The 21,170-nt window shown below is 39.3% G+C and overlaps 1 protein-coding gene and 1 non-coding gene across 2 annotated transcripts; both read left to right on the top strand.

The window, feature by feature from the left end:
• The first annotated feature begins 313 nt into the window (after positions 1-313).
• Positions 314-450, top strand: LOC123457846. The gene has a single exon (XR_006635207.1). It is a non-coding gene; the product is annotated as a small nucleolar RNA SNORA2/SNORA34 family (small nucleolar RNA).
• A 9,817-nt stretch (positions 451-10,267) lies between these two features.
• Ankrd37 (ankyrin repeat domain 37) lies at positions 10,268-21,052 on the top strand. Its single transcript, XM_045142483.1, is given in 7 exon segments — positions 10,268-10,330; positions 13,428-13,537; positions 18,845-19,019; positions 19,748-19,830; positions 20,352-20,395; positions 20,398-20,455; positions 21,001-21,052. Coding segments are annotated over 7 exon segments (585 nt in total).
• The last annotated feature ends 118 nt before the right edge of the window (positions 21,053-21,170 follow it).

Here is a 21,170-nt window from a genome sequence, read left to right as displayed (position 1 = left end):
CTTGCCTGTGAAGCCTAAGGACCCTGGTTCAAGGCTTGTTTCCCCAGGACCCACATTAGTCAGATGCACAAGGGGGCACATGTGTCTGGAGTTCATTTGCAGTGGCTGGACGTCCTGGCATGCCCATTCTGTCTCTCAATCTCTCTCTCTTTGCCTCTTTCTCTTTCTGTCTGTCTCTCTCACATAAACAAATTAAAAAAAAAAAAGAAAGAAATGTTAGAGGGGCTAGAGAGAAATGGCCCTGGTTCAATTCCTCAGTCCCCATGTAAAGCCAGATGCACAAAGTGACACATGCATCAAGAGTTCAGTTGCATTGGCCCTGAATCAAGGCCAGCAGTTTGCTAAAGCTGCTGGTTTCAAACTGGAGCCTAAAGAAATGTCTTTCTATGGTCTGTTGGCCATTTCAGAAAGTTTGAAATGTAATGGTCGATTCATTAGAAAGAAACATCGGGGGTGGGAAAAAGAAAAAAAAAAAAGTTCTTAGGCAACATAGTACCATTTACAACGAATACAATGAAAAAAAAATTGTGAGAAGATTGGGCTGGAGAAAACAATGAAAAAAAAGAGTTCAGTTGCAGCCGCAAGCATGCCCTGGCACGCCCATACTCTCTTGTTCAACCCCCACTTGCAAATAAATTAATAAAAGTATTTTTTAAATAAATAAAGGCTCTACTTATAAAAAAAAAAGAGGACAGAAATGTTAGAGAGAATCTGAAGCAAGAATGTATTACTCTTTTACTAAATGTCGTTTTGTTAATTTTTCTAAGTGCTTTTCAGGCACTGACTGTTATAAGACTTCATGAAAGAGAGACCATAATGGACCCTGTTTAACAGGTAAGGAAAGGGCATAGTAAAGAGGTAATTTGCCGAATACCAAATGGCTGGTTAGTGGGGCCGGCAGGATGCCCCCACAGCTGTACACTTACTCATTATACTTTGCTGTCTCTTAAAAGAAAAAAAAAAAAAAAAGCAGCAGGGCTGGAGAGATGGCTCCATGGTTAAGACACTTGCCTGAAAAACCTAATGACCCGAATTCTATTTCCCAGTGGGATCTGGAAAGAGATTGGACATGGATCCTTAGGCTTCATAGACTCTCCAGGCCCCAAATTAATTTTTTTTTGGGGGGGGGGTTTCAAGGTAGGGTCTCACTCTATCTCAGGCTGACCTGGAATTCACTATGGAGTCTCAGGGTGGCCTTGAGCTCACAGCAATCCTCCTACCTCTGCCTCCCGAGTGCTGGGATTAAAGGCATGCACCACCACACCTGTCCAAATTAATAATTAGTAAGAAAACAAGGAAAAGTTTAAACTATTCAAAAGTATGTCTTTACTTCTTGGAATCTTGGAATTGTATATAAATTTGAAGCTTGACAACTGTTTTCATATTGTGTTGTACATTTAGAACTTTCTATAATAAAAGCTGTAGTAGGCACTAATGATATAGAATTTAAAAGAAACCTGAGGAAGAGCAGATATTAATAGTGCCTTCTTAGATCCTTTATAGGTAATGTCTTGTTACCAGTTGTGGTGAATACTCATGAAAATGTCTCACTGGTTTCTTTCTATAGCTTTGTTCCTAGTAAAAAATGAGTCCCCTCACTACAGGATAATTTGTTGTCTCTTTCTAGCAGACAAACCACTTAGATAATTTCCCTATTAAAAGAGGCAATTGATCTGGAATATCCATGAACATTGTTGCTGAAGGTGTCAAGAATTCAAGGTGCTGTGGGGTCCACATGTGCTATTCTCAGGTCATGTTTGTAGCAAGTCACCTTGAAGGGTAAGAATTTCTATATTTATTTATTTACTTATTTGTGTGTGAGAGAGAGAGAGATTAGACCCTAATTCCCACCCCCCACGTCCCCCTCACAACTCCACTCTTCAATGGAGTAGGCCTCTAATCCAATTAGAGAGTGGTTGGTTTCCCCCATAACAGACATGCCACTATTGTACCCAATGGCTTCTATGGCCTGGTTGGCCCAAGCTTAAGGCTTTCAGTGTCTACTGTTGTTGGTCTCCACTGATGACTTCTCTCTCCATGGAGCTGCATATAGTATAGCTTTTTCCAGCTTTCTGTCAACTGGTCCACACAGAGGAGGTTTTGAGCTCAGCTCCAGAAAGATTTCTCAGTGACCTTACAGCCCAAGCATGTGGAGTCTTCAGCAATAGGGTCTTACCATGTATTCCTTGTGGGAAACCAAGAGCTTCAGCAATGGCACGTAGTGTTTGGGGGCATCAGGGACATCCCTGGCCAACAACTCACTGGAAGGTATCCTATTACTGACACTGAAAATTTTCTAGTAGGAAAGGCCTAATCTCCATTCTTCTCTCCCAAAGACCCCCATTCCCTGGCCCTTTAAAAATCTCTAGTCTCCCACATTCAAACACAACAGTGGCAGTTTCACCCCAGAAAGTTGCTGTTCCTCCAATAAAGTGCTGGCTTCCTTTCTCTTTTGTATTCCTCATGTCACTCTGGTCAATCCCAAATTCTAACATTGATGGTAGCCATTCTGACTAGACTAAGATGGCCTCTCAAAGGGTTTTAACTTGCATTTCCCTGTTGGCCAAAGATGCACATGTTTCTTTCTTTGAGAACTCTTGATTCAGTTTTGTAGCCCATTTTTAATTGGTTTGCTTGTTTCTTATTATTTACTTTTTTGTTCTCTGTATATTATTCCTCTATCAGATGTATAACTGGCAAATATTTTCTCCCAGTCTGTAGACTGCTTCTTTGCTCTGTTATCAGTATCCTTTGCTGTACAAAAGTGTTTTAAATCTCATGAGGTCCTAATGGTTGATTAGTTGTCTTACTTCCTGAGTGATGATAGAAATTAGAATAATTATTACTGAAATCTCAAGAAAATATTAAATTAGACTGTGACTTTCTATTTCTTTCCAGCAAAGCCCCTTTGTCTATTTAAAGTGAAAGACTTGTTGCCCAAGTCCTTCCTTTTGGATGTGTCAAAATTATATTAATTCTTGAAATAATAAAGAGAAAATATGAAGAAAGGCTGTGGTAATGCTTACCACAGATAGGCTGTGGTAAACATTCAATGACAGTACAGTAGGTTTTTATGTTATTTTCTCTGCATTCTGTGAGCAAATAAAACATGCAAAGAAGCACAATCAAAATCTTAATGGCAATTGCATAGAATTCATATACTTCATTTGTCCTGTTCCCATAGTGTAGAAATCTGTGTCTGCAGCTAGTTATAACTAATAGGATTCTCTTCCTGTCCCTCCCCCTTCTCTGTGTTTGTATTTGTTATTTGGGATTCAACCTAGGACAATGTTAGGCAACATATTCTACAACTTGGCTTTTCCCAGGTTCTTTCTTGGGGCAATTTAATTCTTCAGTACTTAAAGATAAATGGATATGTATATTATTTAGAGATTATGTATCTCTTTCTAAAGTTATAGACAGTTGGTTGTACAGAAAAGCTGATGCTAATGTAGCTATAAATTCATGGGGGTTAATTTACTTTTAGCAATTAGGTAGTCAAATACATAACAAAATTATATGTAATAATTGCTCCTCATCCCCAAATGTGGCAACAGTTGAGAAATGAAACAATCATAAAAATAAATGACCAAAATTTATAACAAGCTGGGTGTGGTGGTTTGAATGAATATTCCCTAATAAATTCAGGAGTTTATTAAAGCTTTTAATTTTTATCTCCAGCAACCTGGCTGGAGGAGGTATCACTGGGCAAATCTTGGGGTCCAGCCCTAAGGTATTTGTTACTGGGGCAATCTGAATTCCAACCTAAGATATTCAAAATGCCTGAGTTCTGCTAGTATTCCTGGAGTGTGATTGCATGTGATGCTGCTGCTGGTGGCTTTTTTTCCCTCTCTGCTTGGACCTATGAAATTGGGCCAGTTTCTGCCATTATGGAACTTCCCTTCTATCTGTAAGCTTCAATAAATCCTTTACTCCCATAACTGTGCCTGATTTGGAAGTTCATCCCAGCAACATGAGGCTGACTGTTACATTGGACTTGATGGTGCATGCCTGTAATCCCAGCACTTGGGAGGCAGAGGTAGGAGGACTGCTGTGAGTTCAAGGCTAGCCTGGAACTACAGAGTGAGTTCTAGATCAACCTTGGCTACAATGATACCCTACACTGAAAACACAACAAAAAAATCTATAACAGAAATTTAAGTGGATTTTCTGTCCTATGATAGCCACATCAAAGGAAAAGTCAATCTTCTATAAAATAATCATACAAGGTTGCTTGTTTCTCCCCTATGTCCTTGGACATTACACAAGTAACCGACAATAACATCATATATTGTCATGGTCCACTTGTATGCAGTGTTATCTTCTGGGGGAGGTGTGTCTTTTTCAGAGAAGACATGGATTTCAATTTAGAACAAGACAAAATGAAGGTATTCTTTGAGAGGAAAGAGTGGTATTCTATGTGAAATCAGGAAAAAAAAAATAAAGATTCCTAGTATCATTGTTTGCTATATTTTCAATCTAAAATGTCCCCTATATAGTCATGTTATGAATACTTGGTTCCTAGCTGCTAGAAATATTTTGGGAGAGTCTGGAAACTTTGGGAGGTGAGACCTGCTGGAACAAATGAATCACTTGGGACGTTAAGGGTATTTTATCCCTGACACTTTCCTGGTATACTTTCTTCTCTTTTTGCTTTCAGGTCAACCATGATATGATTAGCTATTCTTAAGCACAACCTCTCGCTGACATGCTCATGGGACCAAGAATTTACAACTGAATTCTCTGAAATCAGAAGCCTAGATAATCATTCCTCTTTTATTTTTAAAAAAATATTTTATTTTCATTTATTTATTAGTTGACATAGAAAAAGGGAGAGAAAGAGAGAGTGAGAGAATGGGCATGCCAGGGCCTCCAGCCACTGCACACTCCAGATGTGTGCACCCCCTTGTGCATCTGGCTAATGTGGGTCCTGGGGAATCTTGCCTGGGTCCTTTGGCCTTACAGGCAAGTGCCTTAACTGCCAAGCCATCCCTCCAGCCATCCTCCTTTATTTTAAAAATTTTTTATTTATTTGGATGTGTGTTTGTGTGTGTGTGCACTCATGTGTGCACATGCATGCATGCATGGCAGGGCCTCTTGACACTGCAAACAAACACCAGATGCATGTACTACTTTATGCATCTGGGTATATGTAGGTACAGGAGATTTGAATCTAGGAAAGCAGACTTTTCAAGCAAGCACCTTTAACAGTTGAACCATCTCCCAGTCTTCTTTGTTCCTTTGAATTGTCTCTGTCAGGTATTTAATCATAGTAATGCAAACGTAACTAATAATGCTGTTATTATGCTAGGTTTTAGACATTCCTATCAAAACAATATAATACAAAACAGGAGGATATCTACATAAAAAGGAAGACACAAAATTACACAGTTCTCTTTCCTATAGATGATGAATGTAACTTTGTGAATCTAAATGAAATTAGATGTAAATAAATTACCTAATGAGTCCAGGAAAGTGGCAAGTTAAATAATGAAAGAGCAAAAGTGAAAAGTATATCTTTAATGGCCAGTAAGTAAACATACTAGTTAAGAAATGCTAATACACAATGGTAACACAAACATGTAATGCATGTAGGGATCATCTCTATGAAATGTAGGATGAAAACCATAAACACTTAAAGGATAATAAGTTAGTAATTGAGGTGTAAGTGAGAAGTGCAGAAATGGGTGGAATAAGAACGGAATACATGAGGCTTATCCTACTCTACCATTCTTGGGGGACACTTGCCTAGGCTGGTTGCCCCTTGGCAGTTGGTTCCCAGCTACTTTTGTACTTTGGAAAAGTTGCCAGATGTTTTAGTGTCTACATAAGCTGCATGCCTGGTGATTCCAGCCATAAGCGACAGCTACATTCCAATTGACTTCTCAGCCTTGGGTGCTTCACTCTATAGCAATGCTCAAGATTGCAATGCTCTAGTAAATACAGAATTTGTAGAAATATAGCTGATAGGATTAAATTGTCTAGTGCCCAGGCTCCCAGGTACTGACAATATGAAGTACCCTGATCTGAGAACAGAGTGAAGTGGATATGCAAGAAGCAATTACATATATTTCCATGAAACAAAAATATATATCATGTTTATTATTATATAAAAATAAGGACACTATAAATATAATTACATCAAGACAATATGTTGTTATAAAATATATGTATAGAATATTGCATATGGATGCCATACTGCAGAACACCATTGGCATGGTCTAGGCCAGTATCCTTTCACCATAATCATTAATATTTTTGCAGTAGAATGTAATGTTATTCCCATGAAATGGAGTAAACATTAAATATAGTCTGAGCACATTCATTTTATTTTGATAATCATTAGTTTAATTCTGCTTAATTCCCTCAAACTTTGTGGTACTGGGAATTGAACCCAGGTCCTTGTGCATCCTAGGTATGTGCTTTACCATAGAGCTACGTTACTAGCTTAAATATAGTCTTAAATACATACAGATAAAGCAATATTGTTGCCATTAGAATTAAAAAATAATTTGTTTCAGATCTCCATGTATTTTAGAATTGCAGATAAAAAACTGTGGGTCTGTAAGTTCATCTTACTTCCTATAATAATACTGTCATGAGGCTATCTGTTCACTTCTACACAGATGGACATAAAATGTCTGTCTAGGGGGTTGGAGGGATGGCTTAGCACTTAAGGCGTTTGCTTGCAAAGTGAAAGGACCCAGGTTCTATTTCCCAGGACCCACGTTAGACAGATGCACAAGGTGGCACATGTGTCTGGAGTTCGTCTGCAATGGCTGAAGGTTCTGGCATACCCATTCTCTCTCTCACTTTCTCTCTGTCAAATAAATAAATAAAAAATATTTTAAAAGTATATATTTTAAAAGTCTGTCTAGTTATGGCTATAACTGCTCTAGTGTTCCCCAAAATTTCTCTAACACACTAGAATCTAAACAACTTAAAGCTTATTAAGAATATTGCCTTTCTTCCAATAAAACAAATTCAGGACAGGTACACAGCTCAGTGATACAGCAGTTACCTAACATGTGCAAAGCCCTGGGTTCCAGAGTCAGCACTGAAAAATGTCACAGCTCTTTTCATATCTAATCTTTGGAGAGCTTGTTCTCTCCCCTAGCTTCAGGAGTTGATCCTCATGAATCTTAGGGTCTTTGCTGATCTCGACTATAGAAATGGCTAGTAAATTTGTGCCCTGGGCTGGTTACTTCTCAGAACCACTGAAAGAGCAACTGCTTGCAAATGTCCTTTTGTTAATGTAGTGCTGATACCTCTGGCTCAGGCCCATAGTCTGTTCCCCCTAGTCTTGTGCCCTGTTTATCTTGATGCTAAATCATTGCTAATTCACCATTCCTTTTTGCAACTCATCTTCTCTCTGGGGCTCTTGGGAGACCCACACACTCTATAGGAACCCAGGAGCACAGCCTTAATCCACCTTTCTAACTGCTCTCTACTTGCAACTCCCATGGTATAGTTTTACTCTTCTGGGGAGAATGGTGGCCAGTGAAATTTGATAGTTCTTCCACAGCCTTGCAGCCTCATCCATATTATAGCCAGAGAAGACAGCCCATAGCTCCTGCACTTTCCCTGGATGTTTCTAAGGCAAGCACCCAAGCAGAGGTGAAATGAGTAACACCCATTGGATGACTTCCTCATTTTTCAATTCTGACCCTCTTTTGCCCTAATAGATTATGCAATAGGAAAGGGCAGGCAATGTGGTAGACCATAGACAGGAAAAGTGATGTGTAGGTCAGACACTTCAAAAGATCCTGTGGTGTATAAAGATTTTAATGAATTAAAACTAAGTTAATATCCCTGGGCACTAGGGCATAGCTAGACACCTAGATGGCAATGCCATTACATGCTAGATGGGCTTAGGATTTAGAACTCAGAAATTAATAAGCTGATTTAGGACCCATAAATTAATAAACTGACTTCTCAGAGTTTAAATTGGTGATTGGTGAGCATGGTAGATTGGCTTTGTGGACAAGAAAATCATCTTCTAGAGAAGTCCTGTTCTTTAGAATATTTAATTAACATTTTCTATCTCATAAAAATATGGTTGAGAGGTCAAATTTACTGATTATCTAGTAGCTCAAGTAGATCTTGTTTTGCTGCAGAGTATATTTTTCTCTAAAATGAAATTATATATCTCTATCTACATCTATATTTATGTATATAGTCTCCAGCTTTCTTAATCTACATTAAGGTTACATGAGATCCTATACATGCCTTCCAAATCCAGGTCCATATGATTCATTTTAAATTTCTAAACTTAATTTTTCTGTAACTTCCCTCTAAAACAATGAGCAATCTGGTTCTTCCCATTCAAAGTCTTAATTGTCTTAATTAAAAAAAAATCTTGGGCTGGAGGGATGGCTTAGTGGTTAAGGTGTTTGCCTGCAAAGCCAAAGGACCCAGGTTTGATTTCCTAGGACCCATGTTAGCCAGCTGCATAAGGGGGCACACATGTCTGGAGTTCATTTGCAAGTGGCTAGATGCCCTGGCATACCCATTCTTTCTCTCTCTCTCTCTCTTCCTCCCTCTTTTTCTGTCAAATAAATAAATAAATAAAAATATTTTATAAAAAATAATCTTTCTGTCCTTTTCTCCATTTAATTTAATTCTACAAATTTATCATCTACAATTTCTGCATTTCCCTCAGAAGATATGATCAGGAAGAAAATTCTCAGAACAATGATATACTATTGGAGTTTAAATCAAACACCAAATTAAATAACTATTACTATTGAGATTATCAGAGCCATTATGATTAGATGCTTTCAGGAAATTAAACATCATTCAAACTTTTCCTATATTTGTATATCAGTTGTTTAGGTTAACTATATAACTTGTCACCTTTCTTATAAATTTTGAGCAAGAAAGGCTTGAAGAGTTCACGTATTAAATTAGAAGAAAACTTCTTTGTGGGAAATGATTCTATATTATTACAATCTTATTAGATCATGAACAGTGAAGGCCAGACTTAAATTTGATTTAGTTCAGATTATTTCTATGTGTGTTCATGAGTGCTTGTGTGCATGTGCTCTGGCACGCTTATAGTGGTCAGAGGACAACTTTGAGGGTCAGCTTTTGCCTTCTACTTTGTTTGATACAGGATCTGGATATCACCTTTTCTGAACAGTATTCTTGCACAATATGTTATCTTCAGTGTATGAAATGTTACTGCCAAAATTATTACTAATAATTAATGAGGGGGCTAGAGAGATGGCTTAACAGTTAAGGCATTTGCCTGCAAAGCCAAAGGACCCCAGTTTGACTCTCCAGGACCCACGGTAAGCCAGATGCACAAGGGGGCTCATGCATCTGGAGTTTGTTTGCAGTGGCTGGAGGCCCTGACATGCCTATTCTCTCTCTCTCAAATAAAATATATTTTTAAAAAATTAATGAAAATATCTAGTTACTTTTCAGACTCGGTAGAATCTGGTGAACTGATATATTATGGGCACCTGGCTGGCATTAAGTAAATGAGACATCCTGTTGAGAAATCTTTGATGAACAGAACCTGAAAATGTTTTGATGTTATGAATTTCTCAAGATTTAAATTGTTATACATGTGAAATTAAGTGAATAGATTTTTAGTTCTGTCAGTATTCTTTTAGACAAAAAGCTAAGAGGAAATATGTGAAATTATCTTATCTATCTTCATTTAATAATTACAAAATTATTTGTGTGTGTGTGTATGCACATGCCACGGTGTGCATATGGTGGTCAGAGGACAACCTGGAGGTGCTGTCATCTTCTCCCTTTTTTAAAACAGGGTCTCTTCTGTTATTTTTGCTACTGTGAACACCAGTCTAGCTGGTCCAAAAATTTAGGCAGTGTCATAGTTCTTCCTCCCATTATTGTAGGTGCACTGGGATCACAGATGTATGTGACACTTTGCATCCAGCTTTACATGGGTGCTGGGAAGGATCAAATTTTAGTCATTAGGCTTGCAAGCAAGCCACTTTAACTGCTGAGCTACCTCCCTGGTTCCCATTTAATATTTTTTTCCTATTAGCTAATATTTGTTACACACGAATACTTCCTTGGGCTGGGGAGATGGCTCAGCAGCTAAGATCACTTGCTGCTCATAAATGAGGACTTGAGACCTGAGCTCCATTCCCCAGATCACATGTATTAAAAACTGTGTGTGGTCTCACAGGCTTGTAACCCCAGTCCTGTGGAGGGGAACAGAGAGAGTATCCCTGGGACTCACTGATCAAAACATGGCAAGTCTATGAGAGAGACTCCATCTCAAGGAAATATGCAGATGAGCATCAGAGGAGGGCACCTGATATATTCTCTTCTGGACTCCATGTATGCATTGGTATGTACTATGCGCACATAAGTGCATATGCCACATACAACACATACTCTACCCACATGCACACACACAGAGTACTGCCTTGAACAGGAAGCAGTTTAAGCCCTTTGGGAGATTCAGTTCCTAGAACAAATCTACACTAATAGTTAATATTCAATGAAAAAGTTGTTTTTCTGCTTGAAGAATACAATCTTGGTGAAATGAATATTCTAACAATGACCAAGTGTCTTTAAAATGTACATATGAATGATAAGAATATGGATTATAGTATCAACTGCCTTAGTTAAAATTCTAGTTCTAGGGCTGGGGAGATGGCTTAGCTGTTAAGTGCTTGCCTGTGAAGCCTAAGGACCTGGGTTCGAGGCTTCATTCCCCAGGACCCACGTTAGCCAGATGCACAAGGGAGCGTACGCGTCTGGAGTTCGTTTGCAGAGGCTGGAAGCCCTGGCGAGCCCATTTTCTCTCTCTCTCTCTGCCTCTTTCTCTGTCTGTCACTCTCAAATAAATAAATAAATAAATAAAATTAAAAAAAAATTCTAGTTCTACCTCTTAGTGTTAGATAAGGTCTTTCGAATTCTTGCTGTGAAATAGACAATACTACCTATCAATGTTAGTATTGAAATTACAGTAAAGACTCTATGTCAGTTTATCATAATTAACATAATAAAATGGAATGGGCATTTAATATAATTTCTTGTATATGTGTATACATAACACAGTATGTTATGTATCCCAGGCTGGCCTGAAACTTACTATGTAGCCCAGGCTCAGCCTCCTGCCTCTCATAAGCTCAGATTACAGATGTGCACCACTAAGTCCAGAATAATTCCTAAATTGTGAGTCTTATATATTTATCTCATACAACTGCAGTATGTATATGCTAATTGGACTATATACAGTTCTATGTATCTAACTGGACTATAATACTGCCATCCAACTGGACTCTATATAGGTCTCCCAATAGCGGAAGAGATTTATCCTTTCTTGGAAATTCTCTGCCATTCTTGGACTACTTAGCAACTTCACCCTTCAAGACTCAGCACATACATCTCATTCAATGGTCACTTAGTCAGCAGCTAACATTTTTTTTTTAAACAAATGATCATTTGAAGCGGCAGTCTTCTTCTGGACACACCAGCAAATAAAATATATAGAGTTAGTAATGCTCAGAAGAGTTTTTGGTTATGTGTTTTTTGACTATTTTTTTTCTTTAGAAATTCCTGCTATACAGTTAGTAAAAATTCCAGTTACCTGCCAATTAGGTAGTGTACTGATGCTGCATATTTCTGTAGACTTTGCTGCTTTAAAACAGTTTTGAGTATTACTATGGGTAAACCCAGCTAACATATGTATTTTTCTGAAGCGATGTAAGCAAAAATAAAACAAAATGAAAATTCAGCCATGAAAGGAACAAAAAGTCCAACAACTAGTCACAACATTCCTTTCCCCTTATGTAACAAGAATTTAAGAATAATTATCAGACTAAATGTCTGCTAAAAAGAATGATGCTTTGAAAGGAAATGATGTAATATGGAGGCATTTTCACCACATACACATCCTATTATGTAAGCTAACTATTTTCTCTCTCTCTTTATATATATATATATGTGTGTGTGTGTGTGTGTGTGTGTGTGTGTGTGTGTGTGTGTGTTATACATATGTTAAAATTCTAAGAACCTCTCTGATATCTTTTGCCATTGATAGAAGACAGAAAATGGCTAGGCAGTTTAGGAGTTACTGACCCCAAAATGAATAGCTTTCTCTTGGCTAAGTGTAGGAATTGTACTTGGGCCTACAGGAGAAAATGTACATCCTTACAATTTACTACAGGTCAGAAACCTTCAGAAGGATCTGGCCTTTATCTCTTATCTCTTAGGGAGTCCTTCTGCTTCCTTCCTAGAGAATTAACATTCTGAAAAGATTGCCTCTTTCCAAAATTCCTGACTCCAGACTCCTGGCATCAGGAGTCTACTGGCTAAGCCAGCTGCTATGAGGTTTATAAAAAAAACAACACAGTAAACCTCACATAGCCATACCCTATAACAAACCCAGAAGTGAGTATGTGGGTGGGCTTCTCAAATACCTTCTTGCCTCTGTGGCCAAGAGTTCTACCTTGTTTTCTTCTCTCATGGTCTAGGCTTAAACCCCCCCCCCCCATTTTCTTTGTCCTCCTAAAGTTTCTAAGTTATAATAAAATCTTTCTGAACCATGTCCTTTGGGCTGTGGATTTCATTCTTCAGATTCATAGGACCAAGGATTTGGGAATATCACAAACTGGTGCATTGGCATTCAAGAAACTTACAATTTTGTATCACCATGAATTTCTAAATTAAAAAACCTCTCACACTTAGAAAATGAGCTGTCCTCTAAAATAACAATAAAATCGAATCTATTACTGTAGTGGTGGTAGAAATATGCCAAAGAACTTGGACAGTGGAAATCCCCAAAGATGAGATAAGAAAAGAATGAGGGATGGCTAGAGCTGCCCCCACCCCTGGCTGTTTATTGCCCTTGCCTCCCTTTTGCAGTTTATTGCAGGTTTAACTTTAATTGCCACTTACACCTCATTGTAATTTTTGTTGACAAACTGTTACATTTTTGTAAATTTTTTGCAACCTGCTCACTCAACTGTCACATACTGTTGTGACCTATGCTTGCTTATACTATAAAATCCCTAACAAACTTGAGTTTGGGGCTGACACCATTATGGAGAGATCTGGGTGTCAGTCCACCTGTGTAAATAAACTTCCTCTCCTTTACTTGACCCTGCTGATGTTCTCTGGACTCCCAGAAATTCCCATTACACTATTTTTTCAGTGCCAGAGAAAAGGAAGTCACTGGAGACTTTAGAGAAGTAATGATTGGAGCTCTAGTGTTTAGCTGCTACAGAATCAGTGCTCAGGAAGAATCAAGGGACTAGATGTCAGTGGCAACATTTTAGTCAGTTTCTCAAATTTTACAAAAAGGTATGACTTTTTCCAGGTAAGATGGCAGCACAGTAGCCATGCCAAAGAAGCCTAGGGAGGGAAATGAGCAGAAACACAGCAAAATACACTCTTCTACTGAAAAGTGAAAGTGTATAAGTTTTTATCAACTACAGCAGAGGAGAGCCTCAGATCTTCTAGAAAGGAGAACAGCAGCCAGAATTCTGCTGAGGCTCCTGCAGCCACCTGTCTGCCCAGTGGTTCAGAGTGCAGAAGCAGAAACCAGGTGGAGGGATTGTCCACTCACATCAGCCTCTTTGCAAAGTCAAAAAACCTTCAGGGAAAGACAGCAGGGGGCAGCTGAGCAGCTCTTCTACGTTTGAAAATCTGAAAGAAATAGATGATTTCCTTGGATAATCTGACCTACCAAAATTAAATTTAGATAAGATTAAATACTTAAATGACCAATAATAAGTACAGATATCCAAGCAGTTAAAAAAAAAAAAAATCTCCCAACTAAAAAAAGTCCAGGCCCAGATGGATTCATTGGTGAATTTTACCAGACCTTCATGGAAGAACTAACACCAGTGCTTCTCAAACTTTTCCATAAAATACGAAAGGATCCAGGAATTTTACCAAACTCCTTCTACAAAGCCAGAATCACCCTGATACCAAAGCCAGACAAATACAGAATAATAAAAGAAAATTACAGACCAATCTCCCTCATGAACATAGAAGCAAAAATTCCAACAAAATGCTAGCAAACAGAAGACAAGAATATTATTAAAAAGATCATTCACCCTGACCAAGTAGGCCTTATCCCAGAGATGCAGGGATGGTTCAACATATGCAAATCAATAAATGTAATATACTATAAAGAACTGAAGGACAAAAATCACATGATAACCTCAAAAGATGTAGAAAAGGCATCTGAGGACTGGAGAGATGGCATGGTGGTTATGGTACTTACTTGAGAAGCCTAAGGACCCATGTTCAACTCTTCAGGTCCCATGTAAGCCAGATGCACAAGGTGACACAAGTATGCAAGCTTGCACATGTGCACAAGGTGGCACATACATTTGGAGTTTGATTTTGGTGCCTGTCGGCCCTAGCACATCAATTCTCTCTCACTCTCTCATTTTTTTCCTCTCTCTCACACATTAAAAAAAAGGGGAGAATTTGATAAAATCCAACATCCATTCATGATAAAAGTCCTACAGAAACTGGGATTAGAAGGAAAATATCTCAACAAAATAAAGGCTCCCCCCCCCCCCACCCGCCCAGAGGTAGGGTCTGACTCTGGCCCAGGCTGACCTGGAACTCACTATGTAGTCTCAGGTTGGCCTTGAACTTATGGTGATCCTCTTACTTCTGCCTCCCAAGTGCTGGGATTAAAGAATAAAGGCTATTTATGATAAATTTACAGCCAACATAATACAAATAAGTGAGGAAAAACTTGAAGCTTTTCCACTAAAATCAAGAACAAGATAAGGATGTCCACTGTCCCCACTTTTATTTAATATAGTCTCAGCTCTAACAATAAGGCAAGATACACATAAAAGGGATACAAATTGGAAAGGAAGAGATCAAATTATCGTTATTTGCAGATGATATGATTCTTACAAAAAGGACCCCAAAGACTTTACCAGCAAACTGCTAGAGCTGATAAACATTTTTAGCAACATAGCAGGATACAAAATAAACAGACTGAAATCAGTCTCCTTCCTGTACACTAATAACAAACATCCTGAGGATGAAATCAGGGAATCTCTCCCATTTACAATGGCCTCAAAAAAATAAAGTAAAATAAAGCACCTTTGAATAAACCTAACCAGAGAAGTGAAAGATCTCTACAATGAAAACTTTAAAACACTCAAGAGAGAAACTGCCAGAAGACGCTAGGAAATAGAAAGACATCCCATGTTCTTAGAGTGGAAGAATCAATATTGTAAAAATGTCAATCTTACCAAAAGCAGTCTACACATTTAATGCAATGCCCATCAAAATTCCAATGACATTCTTCAGGGAAATAGAAAAACAATCCTAAGATTCATTTGAAAGCACAAAATGCCTTGAATATCCAAAGCAATTTTGAGCAATAAAAATAAGTTGGTGGAGCTGGGCGTGGTGGCGCACGCCTTTAATCCCAGCACTCGGGAGGCAGAGGTAGGAGGATCGCCATGAGTTCGAGGCCACCCTGAGACTACAGAGTTAATTCCAGGTCAGCCTGGACCAGAGTGAGACCCTACCTTGAAAAACCAAAAAAAAAAAATAAGTTGGTGGTATCACCAGACCTGAATTTAACCTATATTACAGAGCCATAGGAAAAAAAATAGCATGATACTGGCACAAAAACAGACACATGTATTAATGGAACTGAATCGAGGACCCAGAAGTAAATCCAGGCATCTACAGCCACCTGATCTTTGACAAAAATGCCAAAAATACTCACTGGAGAAAAGACAGCCTCTTCAACAAATGGTGCTGGGAAAACTGGATATCTATATGTAGAAAGATGAAAGTAGAAATAGATCCTTCTCTCTCTCCATGTACAAGAATTAAGTCCAAAGGGATCAAAGACCTTTATATCAGCCCTGAAAGTACTTGAGGAAAAAGCAGGGGAAACTCTCCAACATATATGTATAAACAAAGACTGTCTGAATATAAACCTAATTGCTCAGGAAATAAAAACATTAATCAACCACTGAGAACTCATGAAATTACAAAGCTTTTGTACAGCAAAGGACTTGATGAATAGAGCAAAGAGGCAAGCTACAGAATGGGAGAAAATCTTTGCCAGCTATACATCTGACAGAGGAATTAATCCTCTGGATATTAATCCAGGGTATACAAAGGGTATACAAAGAACTCAAAAATCTAAAAAATAAGAAATCAACCCAATTAAAAATGGGCTATGGAACTAAATAGTAAGTTCTCAAAAGAAGAATTACAGATGGTATATAAACATCTAAAAAATGTTCTACATCCTTAGCCATCAGGGAAATGCAAATTAAAATTACTTTGAGATTTCATTTCACTCCTGTCAGAATGGCTACTATCAAGAAAACAAATGATGCCGGGCGTGGTGGCGCACGCCTTTAATCCCAGCACTCGGGAGGCAGAGATAGCAGGATCGCTGACAGTTCGAGGCCACCCTGAGACTACATAGTGAATTCCAGGTCAGCCTGAGCCAGAGTGAGACCCTACCTTGAAAAACCACAAAAAAACAAACAAACAAACAAAAAAACAACAACAAAAAAACCCAAAAAAACCAAATGACAATAACTGCTGGCAAGGATGTGGCAAAAGAGGAACTTTTCTACACTGTTGGTGGGAATGTAATGTGGTACTGCCATTGTGGAAATTAATGTGGAGGTTCCTTAGACAGCTAAAAATGGATTTACTACATGACCCAGCTATGCCACTCCTAGGTATATACCCTAAAACCTCTTCTCACTACCTTAGAAATACATGTGCAACTATGTTTATTGCCGCTCTATTCACAATAGCTGGGAAATGGAACCAGCCTAGATGTCCCTCAACTGATGAGTGGATAATGGAATGTGGTACATTTATACAGTGGAGTTCTATTTAGTGGTAAAGGAAAATGAAATAATGAAATTTGTAGGAAAATGGATGGATCTGGAAAGCGTTATACTTAGTGAGGTAACCCAGGCCCAGAAAGCCACATGCTGCATGTTCTCTCTCATATGTGGATCCTAGCTACAAATGTTTGGACTTGTATGTGAGTTGGAATAAAGCGTGGTGGCAGAGGCCAGTAAACTAGAAAGGGGATAAAAGGAAGGGGGACACTTAAGAGGATGATACTGTATATATGTAAGTAGAACAACAAATTACTAGGGGTGGAAAGGCCTCAGTGAGGTTAGGGGAAGAGACTGAGTAAAGGAAAGGTGGGGGGGTGAATCAAAATTTAAGAGGGTATAAATAAGTCATATATAGAAATCTACTCCCCTCCCCTCCCCTCCCCCCTGAGGTAGGGTTTCACTCTAACCCAGGCTGACCTGGAATTCACTATGTAGTCTCAGGGTGACCTTGAACTCACAACCATACTCCTACCTCTGCCTCCCAAGTGCAGGGATTAAAGGCATGCGCCACCACGCCCAGCTCTGGAAATCTACTTTTTTGGACAATTCTTCTTCACCCAGAAGCCATAGATTTTTACTATAAAATTTTTAGTGCCAGGGATGGTATACCTTCTAGTGAGTTGTTGGCCAGGGAGGTCCCTGATGCCCCAAAACATTACAGGCCACTGCCAAGGCTCTTTGCTTCCCACCAGGAATAGATGGTAAGACCCTATTGCAGAAGACTCCACATGCTTCAGCTGCAAGGTCACTGAGAAATCCTGCTGGAACTGAGCTGATAACCTCCTCCGTGTAGACCAGCTGACAGAAAGGGTGAAAAAGCTATGCTACATGCAACTCCATGGGAGATAAACAACAGTGGACATTGCAAAGCCTTAAGTTTCGCCAGCAGGCCAAATGAGCCAATGGGTACATGTCTGTTATGGGAGAAACCAACCACTCTCTAATTGACGTGGAGGCCTGCTTCATGAGAGAGAATACACCTGATACTGAAAAATCTATGATGGGCAAAGTCATGAGCCCTAGGGTTGTAACGACTGCTGGTGTTTGGTTAAATGCATATATTATGCTCACTAAGTTGCCTGGTAAGCACTTCTCTTAATGTCCATACCCTCCTTCATGGTGCCCTGGCCCAGGGGCTCAATCCAGTGGTGTTTTACCCTCTCCTAGGCATGACAATGGGTGGTGGCTCCCTTGCCAGGAATCCCTGCTGCGGACTAGTTCTCCTGCAAACCTGGTGGGCCTGGCTAGGCAGTTGGCTTAGCTGGGGGAGGGGAGCCTGTGGTAAATCCTGTCGTCTGTCCGCCCGCAAGAGTCTGAGGGCCCTTGTCAGTTCCCTTTTCCTGGCCGTGTGTGAGTGTGTGGCCCGCAACCCAGCTTTTCCAGGACATACAGGTCTAGGTGCAGCAGCGAGCTATATAGGTCAACGCCAGCAGGCCCCATGGCGTCCACGGCCACCTAGGCTTAGTCTGCCACGGACCCCCTGCATTGTGTGTGTACTGGGGCATTGCACTCCCTCCTGGCCTGTGTGGTTTCTTGGCCGCACTCATGTTTGTGTACAAGAGGTTTTGCAGGGGGCAGGAGAGAAGAAGGGGCTGAGGATCCCACTCCTGGCCGTGCGGCTGCGGGGGTCTTCACTTTGGTCCGCACTTGGGCAACTGTGCTCTCTTACCTGCGCATGCGCTGCACGAGTCCCAGCACTGGGCAACCCTGGGCGTCTGGCTCATTGGCTGTGGGCGGAGACGCTGTTGTTTGATTTTTAGCCCTGAGGTGAGCTGCAGGCCACTTGTGTTTGGCAGGCTGAATTTTGCAGAGGTCTGTCTTCTTGGGAGCACTAGCAAAAGTGACGGTGGACTAACCCCCCTACGCTGCTAAGGTCAAAACTTGTCAGTTATGATTTTGGGCTGGGGCGAGATTTTCAGCACTGTGAAAGGGCTCACGCAAGGCTGGACCATAGCAAGGAAGGTATTCAGACTGTTTTCTTCTTACAGGTGGATGGTCTCAATCAAGAATTTTCTGGAGACAGGAGTTTCGGTCAGTGCACCCCAGGACTCCTGCAAGCAGTGGCCCATCCACCTAGCTGCAGGAGGTGGCCTTGCTTACTTCCTTCTCTGGTGGCTGCCAACAGGTGCTGACCTCAACCAACAGGTAACTAGGTAACTGATTGTTGCTGTGTACAACCCTACCTCCACCCTCTTATGTGCATAAACATTTCTCAGCTGCCAGAATATTCGGTTGTTTCAGTTATAAACGTCTATAACAGTGATGGCCAATAAAGGTATAATGTAAGGCTGTAATTTAAAGCAGCATAGAAAAAATTAACAAAAAAACATGAAATTGATTTTAGTAATTACTAAATTAGTAATTTAGTAATTAGTAATTGATTTAGTAATTATATAATTTAGTTCATATTTCAACATGAACAGTTAACTGGTGTGCTATTTTTACCTTCTATTTTTATACATTTCACAATCCAGTGATTTTACTCTCTTGACATAATCCAATCCTGCCACATTCATATGCTCTTTAGCCATAAGTGACTACTGGCCATGTCACATTGCATAGCATATGCCTACAGTGACTTTAAAAGTACGTTCTCCATTACCAATCTCAGTCTAGCCACTGCAGTAACACTTGGGAGATATGCCCACACCATCCCTCTTTCCTATATCACTTTCTTGTGATACTTTTATCTTCTATTGAATATGAAAATATGGTGAAATATTAAACTATAAACTCTAATTTGCTTGTATTCACTCAATTTTTAATGTATGTGGATGTGCCTGAATGTTTTCATTAATTAATTAATTCAGGCCATATAGAACAGTTAAGTGGCTTTAAATTTCAACAAAAGTGCTGTCATGTCCTAAAGGATTTTTTTTTGGGGGGGGCAGGGGGGAACTCCAATTCACAAGGAAGCAAAAGTTGGAAGCCTGGAATGTCTTAGCCTTCTTACAGCTAGTGATGCCCCAACTGAGTGAATACAAAAGCAGCAGCTTTAAGATTTTGTGTTTTCTTGGATTATTCAAACTCCTACAGCCCAATTCAAAATGATTTTAAAAAATACTTGCCTAGTTGGTGATATTGTGTTATCATTTCAGTATTTATCTAAGCTGTCAGTGAGACTTAATATCAATTTAAGTAAGAAATAGATCCTGAGTAATCAGAGGTGCAAGTCTATTTGCAAAGCCTGATTCCACTTTAGTTTGGGCTTAGGAAAATTCACTCACTACATTTGGGTACTCATTCAGTATAGATTGAACACCAAATACTCTTGTGTTCACTCAACATTAAAATATAATAGTGGGACAGACACTGTAACAATGGAATGCCCACTCTGCAGAATCTACTAGCCCCTACACAACAGTGAATTGGGCTTCCTTTACTTACTGTGTTTTTGTGTTATAGACTGAAAATGAAGTCTCCACTGTACTACATCCATAGCCTTTTCTATTCTGTGCATCACGTGGATGTGAGCCTGATTCCTGTGTTAGAAAGATAGTATTTTTAAAACTAAAAAACAGCTGAAGATCTTGCATGGGCATATGGTTTCCAGAATGTGACAAGTTTCTCACAATGATAAAATGTATGCAGAAAGCAAAGTCAAAGGTGCACGCCTTTAATCCCAGCACTTGGGAGGCAGTGATAAGAGGCTCACCATGGATTCGAGGCAACCCTGAGAGTACACAGTCAGTCTGAGCTACAGTGAGACCTTCCTTGAAAAACAAAACAAAAACAAAAACAAAAGACAATTGCAATTGTGAAAAGGAAGTACTGATCAGTCACAGCTGCTTCTTCCTCAGGAATTTCTTTTCTTCAGTAAGATTACTGTTCCATTTCAATATTAACATTCTTGGTTCTAGCGTTATATTTTCATTTCACTTTTTGTTGTTTTTATTTGTTTGTTTTGAGGCAGGGTCTTACTGTAGTCCAGGCTGACCTAAAATTCTATAGTCTAGACTGGCCTCGAACTCTAAGCAATCCTCCTACCTCAGCTTTCTGAATCATTTACATTTTAATAATGGTTATGACTATTACTCGAGTCTAGAGATCAAAATTTGACCTGCATGGGTATAAATTTTGGAGAAAATCTCTCCTTTTTGAAAAAGCTTTTAATGCTAACATTTTTTTTTTTTGCTTTCAAAAGAGATGTCAAGTTGGGTCTGAAGAGGTTTGGAGAATGGCTTCAGTCCAAGTAAGTCTACATGGCTTATTACATATCTAAACTCCTAAGGAGGAAAATTTTCATGTATTTGCATGACTGCAATATTTTGGTTGTGCATGTTTTGGCTTTTATTAAAGGAATTGTAAAGAATA

The sequence above is a fragment of the Jaculus jaculus genome, chromosome 1 (genome assembly GCF_020740685.1).
Source record: "Jaculus jaculus isolate mJacJac1 chromosome 1, mJacJac1.mat.Y.cur, whole genome shotgun sequence".
Taxonomy (NCBI): domain Eukaryota; kingdom Metazoa; phylum Chordata; class Mammalia; order Rodentia; family Dipodidae; genus Jaculus; species Jaculus jaculus.
The sequence above is the reverse complement of the archived record's forward strand: the minus strand, read 5'-3'. Positions and strand labels throughout refer to the sequence as shown.